At 40.8% G+C, this 11195-nt stretch overlaps 1 protein-coding gene across 1 annotated transcript; it reads right to left on the bottom strand.

The window, feature by feature from the left end:
* Positions 1-457: 457 nt before the first annotated feature.
* Positions 458-9589, bottom strand: ears2 (glutamyl-tRNA synthetase 2, mitochondrial). The gene is made up of 10 exons (XM_008298378.1): positions 9198-9589; positions 8826-8981; positions 8003-8192; positions 7674-7824; positions 7063-7384; positions 6741-6849; positions 4934-5087; positions 4119-4249; positions 3888-4023; positions 458-782 (listed from the first exon to the last, which is right to left on the bottom strand). Exons 1-10 carry the CDS (start codon positions 9379-9381, stop codon positions 687-689), a joined length of 1629 nt encoding a protein of 542 aa, XP_008296600.1. The 5' UTR covers positions 9382-9589; the 3' UTR covers positions 458-686.
* Between the last annotated feature and the right edge of the window lie 1606 nt (positions 9590-11195).

Here is an 11195-nt window from a genome sequence, read left to right as displayed (position 1 = left end):
TATTATTTAGAAAAAGTACAATATTTAAAACTTGAAAATGTAAAAAAGAATAAATTTTAAAAAGTAGAACAAAAGGGAGATATTCAACTGCAAATATTCCAAAACTGTATTTCAGTGCAGTACTGACTTGAGAAAATGTGCATGAGAAAGAACCAACAGTAGTACAAATTAGGACTTCTTTTCTTATCTCAAAATCATCCAGCACATTTTTTGTTGGAGTGCGTTTAGTTTTTGCATGACTTTTTTTCACATTTGAACTGGAAGTTCTTTCCCTTTTGACTGTACAACTCATCTGTGTATAGGAGTTCGTTAAAACAGTTTTTCTCAAGTAAAGCACAGGTTCGTTTGCATAAAAAAAATCCAAGGTACTTCCCATTTGTCTGAGCATGGGGTCAGGTGATCCTGTAAAGTCTCACAGTGCTGAATATAAAAAAAAAACCAGATCATGTGCATAAACTTAGTTCTCAGCTCTTTTATAAAACATTTGCAATAATTCAACTATTACTCAACATATCAGAGGTTGTCAGTTCATGTCCAATGTGGCCCATTTAGCTTTGGCAGAATCACCACATGTGAGGTAAAGCATGTAGTTCCCAACATACGGTCCAAGTCCAACAGAAGCAGTTGTCTTCAGGTTCCGTCAGCAGAGTGAATGTAAGGTGATGTGGTGACGGACTGTCCAGTCTTTAATTATTGTCAGAAAGCAGCAGAAGTTTCTGGAATCGATGGCTGATCTCTGCAGGCCCCAGAGACACCATCATCTCAGCAACACTGGGACCTTGCTACAGGCCAAAGAGAAACAGAGGATCAGAAGTCAGTGAAGCAACATAATCAACCCAGACAGCATCCTCTGAGCGCAATCATGAACATCTTCCTCTTTCTATATTCCTGCCCTCAATATGTGACTGTGTTATGTGTTTGTGGTGGCTGAGTCACATTTTTGACTTTGGAGTCTTTAGTCATTACTGCCATTTTAAACGAAACTCTACAAGTAAGAACTAAAGAGTCATGACACGGACGGAAAAAAGAAACTCATGCAGTGGAGTGATTTTCTAATTACTGCAGCAAAATATGATTGGATTTGCTGAGGTGCAGTTGAAAAATACAGTTTTAGAGGTAAAATTGCAGAACTGAAAGTGAGATGTAAAAAAAAAAAAAAACCAGTGAAGGGTATTTTTAGTTCATAAGAGTTTCAACTGTCTGAAGATATTACAGAGCAAGGTGAGTTCTTGATGTAGACCAAACAGTACCTATGTAAACACAAGGCTCAGAAAATCAAGCACAGAAAAAGATTTTTGCTTGTTTAAGTAAAAACAGTGCAGTCAGTGTCACAGAGTGAAAGCCTGGATTTTTTTTGTCTGATGTGACTCGTCATTTACCTTTAATCGATTCGAACATTAGAGGAAAATACAGATCTTTTTTTTTTTTTTTGACAGATTCGGCTAGTTTTGGTTTGGACATTATTTACCCTGACAAGCAACTCTGTTCCAATCTATTGGACTCCTGCCGTTATGTTGAAGAAGGCTGGCTGCTACAATAAACCATGTTACCGGCAGCCCAAACCCTGTTTTGGTACCTTCTGGTGGTTGCAGAGATTTAACCTCCATTGACATGATTGTGTGGATTCTGATCGAGGTCGTTAATGTAGTTTTCCAAGGATTTACAGAACCTCTTACCAAAAAGACAAAACCATTGGACCTGACATTGGGCGATACTGGATTTGAATGCATCTGACTGATGCCAAAAAAAAGAAGCATTCATTCATTTGAATAATTATACAACAACACTTTAAGGCCACAACACAACTGCATGTTCTGGTGATTAATAAGGGAACTGGCTAAGTTTACAAGAAAATATCAAAAACATAACATCAGTGACGGTAAGAGCAGCGTTTACTGCAGCTATTTACAGCAGAGACTGACGACACGCTGAATTAATGGCCACCTCTGGTACGCACTGCATGACTTTTGCTATGATTAGCCTGTGCAAAACACAATTTCTCAAGCAAAACTAACTGTGCTGGTACAGGGAGTTTTAAAGGGGTCATCTATTTAGAGTGTTTACAAGACATGTTTGATGTAACCAAAAACAAGAAAAACTCCTTGTTGGACCACCAAGGAGTAGAATGCAGATGAAGTGAAAAAGAAAAGGCAAATCACAGATGTCTCTGTAATAATCTGGTGACTAATACTCACTATCTGATGGTGAACCCTCGGAGCTACATAACAAAAATCTGGGACAAAACCACGACAGGATTTATAGACCAGCCTCACATTTAAATGAATAGATTTAAAACTAGCGTGCAGAATTTTTGTTGCCCCATCTGCCTCACCAAAGATCACTTTCTTTTTTTAGACTGTAAATCTTCCCCTACACAGCGTTACTTTCTTTATCTGGAGCAGAGGATTTTTGTTTGTCCACCATAGTCCTTGTTGTTGTTGTAGTCCACTAATGTTCAGCTCATTCATTGCTCATTGACATAAATTGTGTCCCTGCTGGTGCACCACTGTGGCAATGCGGCCTAAGACACCACATTTTAAAACTCTAGGACACTGTGAAACACAGATTTGCTTGGTACCGATAGGCTGAATCAGCAGTGTGTAACTTCTTTTGGCTTGAACGTAAAGGGCATGAACCTATATTTTAACATGCTGCAGTTTAGCTTTAAGTGCAGCTGTGACTCGATAATCCGACACTAAATGTAAAACCTTCTCCTGGAGCACTCTGACAGGGTGGAAGTGGCCAGAACACGCAGGCAGTACTTGGCTGCTGATGCTAGTTTAGGATAGAGGTCACAGTTCTGTTTCCACCATCAGTGACGGCGGTGGCAGCGGTTACCATTACCATACGTGTTTACTTCTGCAAACACTGAGCACACTAACTGCGTGTGATGCATGCGGGACACTTTTGGATCGTATGAAGTTCACACAGCAGATCACATACAAGTCGCATTTAAGAATTGAGCATTAAATCCTGCAGTCTGCACAAAGTCAATCTGTCGGATTGTTCAGTCAGATAATACGCCGTTATCCTTACTTGTGCCATAAATTGTCATGTTGGAGTCAGAATCCAAGGCTGTTGGTCTGTTAAGGCTATTTTTAATGGGTTCCGTTCGTTTTTCCTAAAAATCTGTCGGACAGCAAGGTTTTCGGATTGTTAAGGGTCGGATTAGCGAGTCTCGACTGTACTTAACCTATTTAGTATAGCACTTGTAAAACATTATTGTACCAGATTATTATTTTTTTTTATTCCTCACACTCACCTTAATAGACAAAACCTGCAGCCAACATTACCCACAGATTTAAAACATTTTCAAAGTAGTGACTTTTAACTCAAACTGATGCCAGCTCAAGTAGCATCATTCGGTCACTTATGAGACTTTCTGCAGCTAATTGTGGAGTCACAAAAGGCTTTTCACTTGGAATAGTACAAGACTGACGTGTCAAAATCTGTGCAGATCAAAAGAAACATAACATTTTATCAAACAAAACCTTAAGGGGGGGAAAAAAAACTTGCTTGGAGCATAACCATGCTAAAATATTCAATAAAAGATTATATAATTCCAGCATCCATCAGACTTCATTCAGTAGGCTCACACATTATACACCAGCTTTATCTGTAGGTAATAGCAGCAGCCAACTTAAAAAATTTTGTTGCTTTCAAAATAGTTTTTAACAGGACAAGTTGAAGGCAAAAGACTTAGTCAGTCACACAAAGCTGCCGATGTGTGAAAATGACTCATCGCACAAACAGAGCTGCTGGTGAGTTAGTTTGAAGTTGAGCTTCCCTGTTGTCAAGTGTGGTGGACCAGTATCAGAAGGGACACCCTGTGGGGTTGGTATTACTATCAGTCATGAAAACCCACAGAGCACGGCATGTTTACGTACCTGCAAACCACTGAGAACCAGACGCAACAGCTTCATCAATTCTCTGTACTTGGTGGCTTTCGTCTGCTTTGCCAGAGTCTTAAGGTCTTTACTGAGTTGATCCACCGACAGCTCCTCACCCCGCTCCTCTATCAACCTAAGTATAAAGACACAAACGTTCGTAATCCTGCTAAAACACTGCAGCTGTAAGGTGAAGAGAAATGTGCAGTTTGACACTTTAGAACTACACACCTCAGCACTAAAGAAGCTACGTGCGGGGCCTCTGCAGTGAGTGCTGCCACCTGTTGGCTGGAGAAGGAAGGACGCACCCACAGGTAGGCGTAAAGAGGGCTTACGAGCTCCTTCAGGGAGGATATGTGACCCTGTTGAAGAGAGAAGAGGATAGTTTCAGTATTACTGGTGAGACGAGAGAACATTGTTGAGAAATAAGCAACAAACCACAGTAGCTGCTCTACAGGGACAGATAGCAATTCAAGACGACGCGTAGGTGAAGCTGATTTAGGAACTCTCTAAAGACGAACTTTCTCACAGCTATAAAGCTGCTTTTGTATGGTGGTTTGTTTATTTACACAGGGTCAGATTATCACAACGAACAATATACAAAGTGCCTCTACATCTCTGAAGTAAAACCTTGACGATCTTTTACAAATTCAGAAAATCTCAACAGATATTTTGCCACAGTTCAATTAATTATATGACTTCCAAACACCAGACCTTTTTAATTTAGCAGCCTGACTTCTACTTAAATATATCTACCCATTAGAAAGAAAACAAACAAAAGTACATTTAAAGTCACAACATAAACTTCCTCCCCAGATATGAAAAATTTGCCTGTTTCTTAAACAAAAGAGTTTATTTTCTGCATGCTGGCTATGCTTCAACATCTCATATAGTTCTCAGTCTCATTTGTGCAACAAAATTGCTCAACTGTCAGTCTGAGTTGTTTTTGTAAAGAGCTGCCATATAAACATGCTAACATTGACCACGTAAGCACATTGACAATACGACAGTTAAATGCTGGTAAAATAGAGTCCTGTTATGGTTACCTTACGAAGCTGTAGCACACGCCTGATATAATCCTCGTGTAGCACTTCTTTATCCTGAATCTCTGTTGTGTGAGCCTGCTGGATTTGTCCCCGCAGGTCTTTTATCAGCAAATTGCACTGCTCCTCGTCTTCAATTCGCTGCTGCAGGTGGATTCTGACACAGTCACGGAAAGATTAATTAGGTATGAACCTTAAATATGGCTTTCACAAAAAAGACTTTCCTTTTTCTTTTTTTTTTTTACTTTTAATATTTTTGTTCATGTTGTGATCATAAGTGAATGGTGGTGGGCTATCTGACAATTTTGGACCATCATATTGTAGACCAGCTGCAAGGTGGCTCAGTGGTTAGCACTGTTGCCTCACAGCTGTGTAGACGGTCGCCGGTTCGCCTCCCGGTGAGTATACCCAGGATCTTTCTGCGTGGAGTTTGCATGTTCTCCCCGTGCAATGTGGGTTCTCTCCGGGTTCTCCAGCTTCCTCCCACACAGTCCAAAAACATGTTGAGGTTAATTGGTGATTCTAAATTGTCTGTGGATGTGAATGTGAGTGTGCTTGGTTGTCTGTCTCTAAGTGTAGCCCTGTAATAGACTTCACCCTAAGTCAGCTGGGATAGGCTCCAGCCCCCCGCAACCCTAGTGAGGATTAATCGGTGTATAGATGATGGATGGATGGATATTGTAGACCATCATAGCATGGCGATTTCTCACAGACGTAGACTGTTTGTGGTGGTATCTGACGGAGGTCCCATGTTTGTCGCCCCAGAAAGAAAAAAAGTTCCCAGTTCATGCAATGTTACAACAGTGTCTCTCTGCCTCGTATCACAGGAGAGTTGTTCTGGACACTGAGTTGCAGTGAAAGGCTTTGTAATGAGGCAACCTTAGGAACAACTAATCATGTGATCACGAGTTCAACTAAATCTTTGAGGGTAATTGTGATTCAGACTGTGGATCATAATCCTTGGAAAACATTATCATCTGATCTTCAGGGCAGATTGCCCACCTCTATAAATAGATACTGTTTTTCAACAGGTTTTCATTATAAAACTGGAACTAGATCAATATGAAGTGTAATTCCCTTCTTGCTGCCTGTATTGGTATCTGCCTGTTCTCAAGATCATATGGAGAGTTTTGTAGCATCCAGGCTCTACTCCAAACTATAACATAGGCCCGCCTCCACCAGGCCATCATCGAGTTGCGTCAATAGCAAAGCATTCTTGTTGTAGGAGGATTTACAGGGACAAACCACCAAGCTTTTTCTCAGTTTTGTCTGATCACACACCACCAGTCTCACAATAACTGTACCATTTCACTACATAAACAACTTAGCTTATGGAATAGCTCACTTTCCAAAGGTAAAAGTCCCTAAAAAGATAAATTAATGAACATATAAAACAATGGATAAAAAACTGTGCTTATTGTTCATCCTCAATAACAGACAATAAAAAAAATATCTAATTTGGCCTGAGGGTGGCACCAGAGGAAAAGCCATGCTGTGCAATGAACAGAGGCTCATATAAGAACTCAGAGCAGGACATGGTGACAAATGTTTATCTTCAAATGTTTCACTGCTTTGAGCAAACAAATGGATAAATTAAATAAAAGCTTCTAGCAAGGCCATTAATAATCATTGTTTTTAGTTAATTCAATGCCATGATCACTTGTACAAACCTCATTTTATTCCATTTTAAATGAGATTTTTCTGTAATGTAGACTTGAAACCTTTAGCCTTAGAATCTAATGAGGCATAAATGAACAGAACACAGACAATTAAACCGAGACACATACATTTAAAGGAAAATTTGACTTACCTGTTGAACTCTGGTAGTTTTTCCAGGTCTAACAAAGCAGAATGAGTTGTGATCTTTGAAGGATTAAACTCAGATATCAGTTCATCAATCCTCCGCCCCATTCGATTAGCTACATGGAAACACAATCACATAACAGAAATGATCATTTATTTTTATTTTATACATCTTTTTAGCGCTGATCTCATTGATGCACTTTAAGCTTCTGTGTTTTTTTTAACCTGATAATCACAAACACGATTTATTAAAATAGGCTTTTATTTGATCTTTCCTTGTAACATCTTTTTTTCTCAAATTATTTTTTACTGATTCATCAATGACTCACTGTTGAATCCAGATCCACAGTTGGTTGTGATATCCAGCAGAGCCTCCTGCAGGACCCCGTCTCTCTGGAAGCTTTGAATGAATATGTCCCCTTGTCTCTTAGACAGTTTACTACCGTCTTTGTTCAACAGAAGTGGCAGATGTCCGAAGGTGGGCGGCTGCCATCCAAGAGCCTGGTACATGAGGAGATGCTTAGAGGTGGAGATGAGCCACTCAGACCCCCGCAGCACATGGCTGATCTTCATGTAATGATCATCTACTATGTTAGCAAGGTGATAGGTGGGAAAACCATCAGCTTTTATCACCACTGGGTCTCCCTCTACCTAAGAAAAGACAGAGAGTATGAGAGGAAAAAATATGAAATCAGAGAGCTGGGGATGAGTCAGAACAAATGAGACAAAGCTATCTCACATATTTGTTTTTATAGTGCTTACAATGTCAGACATCTTGAATTAATATGAAACTGAGCATATCTAATGTCAAACATACACAAAAACAGCATTTGGCTTCCTGAGAGGGGATGAATTGATGCTTGTTATGCCTGAAATGATGTGTGAGTCTCCTACATCTTCAAGCCCAACTGAAAGAGTGTGAAATTACTACAAATCTGACCTCTGCCACCTCATGACGATTCCATCCAAAGATCAGATCCTGAAAAGGATCAACGCCAGTTTCCAGACGAAATCGGATCACGTGTGATGCTCCCTGAGCCAGCTTCTCTTGGACCTGGTCGGTCCGCAGGTGCCGACACCTGTTGTCATACCTGAAGAGGCAAAGAAACACAGTCAGCACCTTAAATCTGGTTTAAAAAAAAAGAAAGAAAGAAAGAAAGAAAGAAAGAAAGAAAGAAAACCCAAAACAAAACATAATTCCTCAGAGTGTGAGAAAAACACACAGACATTTGCATGTGACACACTGTGTGTATTCCTGTTTTCAGTTACTTTGGAGTCTGTGCAGTCCTCAAAGCCTCTTTTCTCAGTAGCTCCAGCCTCTGAGAGCTGCAGAAACAGTAGTAAGCATGACCACTCTCGACAAGCTGCTGAGCTGTCTGACTGTAGAGGTCCAGTCTCTGAGACTGCAGGTATGGACCCACCGGCCCGCCTCGGCGAGGACTCTCGTCTGGAGGTATACCTGCAAGACAAAGATAGGACTTCACCACTGGCCTTTGCTATGGTACAGCAGCAAGTGTTGGTTGTAAATCCCCATCGTAAGAGGTCTAAATGAATCCATTTACCAGGTATTGTTTTATGCTTTGTTTGGTTCTACATGCAGCCTTATATAGGTGGTGCCATTATGCAAGTACTTCATGTACACATCCATCCATCCATTATCTATACACCGCTTAATCCTCACTAGGGTCGCAGGGGGCTGAAGCCTATCCCAGCCAACATAGGGCAAAGGCAGGGGACTATCACAAGGACAGACAACCAAGCACACTCACATTCACACCTACGGACAATTTAGAATCATCAATTAACCTCAACATGTTTTTGGGCTTGTGGGAGGAAACTGAAGAACCCGGAGAGAACCCACGCTGCACTGGGAGAACATGCAAAATCCATGCAGAAAGATCCTGGTGCCCCCACCGGGACGTGAACCGGTGACCTTCTTGCTGCGAGGCAACAGTGCTACCTTGTAGCCCTCCATGTACACATTTAAAACAAAAAAATACTGCTAATAATATTAATATGGATTTTTTTCTAAAACTTCATATCAGCTTATTTTAGCTCTTCTGTGTATTTCCTGTGGACCAATGTTTCTTACCAGCCCACTCCAGCATGTCCTCTATGGACTCAGCAGCTCCTGGTACCAGTCTGCTCTGATCAGTGTCCTCCAGTCGCAGGATGAATGAGCCTCCATACTTTTTTGCAAAGATATAATTGTATAGAGCAGTTCGGAGACCTCCGAGGTGTAAGAAGCCTGCAGAAGAAAGCAATACATTTAGCAGACTGCAGAATATTGGACAAAAGAGATACCTGTCTTTTTACATGACCCTACCATATTGGAAAAACACAGGTGTTCATGTACAGTTAAACTGTCAAAATAAGTTGTGCCAATGAGGGAGCACACATATAAAATCAGGCTCCTGAAAACGAAGCAGTTAAATGAAATATATATATATATATGCTACCTCACCTGTGGGACTGGGGGCAAACCGGACCCTCACCTCGCCCTGCACCGTGGAGCAGCGTCTGCTAACAGCGGAGTGCAGCTGAAGCTCAGCCCGTCTGTTTGTGACCGCTGTCAGGCAGCGAAACCCTCTGTGAAGGACCAAGCTGTGCAGGAAACGCCGCTGACAAGAATTCAACCACGGCGACATGGTGGCAAAACGTGCTATAATTTATTTTAACGCCGAGACACACGTCCTGTGGGTCACACCGGTGACATGAACAGCATCATGTGGAGTTAGTTGCTCGACTAGCTAGCTAACGAGCTAGCTGCCAGTGTCGGTGACACAACATGCGACACAACATCCAAACCGGCAACAGCAAGACGGTAACACGAAACACAGCAGTCCTACAAGTTCCTCCTCACATGTGAGCGTTCACCGGCGGTTGTTTGGGTCAAACCGTTGACATAAAACCGGAAGACGGATTAAGTCGACACAAATCCCACAGTGCCTCCTGGCGGGGAGGCGTTTTCTTCTTCTACTGCTACTTTAATCATCATCATCATCTTCTTCTTCTTCTTCTTCTTCTTCTATAATTTGGGCTTTTGACGGTTCAGACGTTATTTTTGGAATTTTTATCCTCCACAGTGTGAAAACTGTTTTAACTTTGGTAAACACAATCATATTCTGAGACATAAAACTGATTAACTGCTTTTACCAACCTTATTGTACAGATAAGTGAATAATTTTACTTTTACAAACTTATTGTGCCACCAGGAGAATTATGAGAATTACGCTTTCCTGGACAACTTATCTAATGAAACAGTTTCATGACCAAAGACCGCAAATACCTTGAATATATATTTTTAAGTTAAATTAAAAAGGCAAATATTTAGAAAATGCACGTAAAAACTGACACAGTGACAGAAGACAGATGTTTGTGATTTTAAAGACTGCACTGGAGAAACAAGTTTTGACAGAAGATAAAGAGGAAACCGTCTGCTGGAGAAGAAAACAACACATAAGTCTGATAACTGTGCAGCAATGAGAAAACAGCAGGGAAATAATCATGAGGATGAAGCAGAGGTAGTCGAGGGACTGTCTCGTGATGCAGAGAGCTGAGGAGCCACAGACAAATCTCTGAGTCACATGTCTACCTCCACAGCTATTTTCTATAAACATTGAAGTTCAACTGAAATAAGTTCTGAAAATTTTATAGCTTTGGTTCCTTGAAACAATGCAATTACTCATCACCTCCTCCATCAATTCAGACTGGAAATCCTCAAAACAGTTTGATTCTATTAAAGTTAGATAAAAATAATTTAACCAATTAACCAGATTTTATTTCAGCCGCTGTACACATGCAGTGGATGTTGAGCAGCATCAGCATTTATGTGGAGTTGTGTCCACAATATTCACCTCTCTTTCAGCTATACGTTGCTACATGCTCCGCTGTGTTCAAGTGACCTTAGTTGCTAATTCTGTGTACGTGCCATCAGTGTGTAGTGGGTTTTAAGAGCTTTTTCACTGACAACATCCATCTGAACTGACTCATAAAAGTGATGCATATCAACCAAAACAAGGTGACAGGCCTCAAAACCAAAACAACAAGCTGCAGGGAGCTAAAATACGCAGCACAGCTCACATAGCATCGCAAAACTGACACCAAGGCTGCCTCTGTCCAAAGAAAGCAACACCACAAACACAGATCAGCAGCAGGTTATAACTTGAAAGGTTCATTGTTATGACAAGATATATTCATATGATAGTAGGCCAGGTAGAAGGCACTGAAGGGTCCAAAAATGACTTATGACAATATGAATGTCAACCTGTCTCAATAAGGGGATATACTGTAATAAAAACCTAAGTGGAAAATCAAGTCTCCATTTCTTAGACATTTTTTTATTTCCTGGCTCTGATCTTTTGCCAGGCAGCAAGTGGAGATTCCAGTTATTGTTACGATTATCCAAGAAAAAAGGATGTAAAATGAAATCTTAACTTGTTCCGTTTACATTCCAATTTGG

This window comes from Stegastes partitus, unplaced genomic scaffold (genome assembly GCF_000690725.1).
Source record: "Stegastes partitus isolate 25-593 unplaced genomic scaffold, Stegastes_partitus-1.0.2 Scaffold1310, whole genome shotgun sequence".
Taxonomy (NCBI): domain Eukaryota; kingdom Metazoa; phylum Chordata; class Actinopteri; family Pomacentridae; genus Stegastes; species Stegastes partitus.
This window is presented reverse-complemented; position numbering and strand designations above follow the sequence as displayed.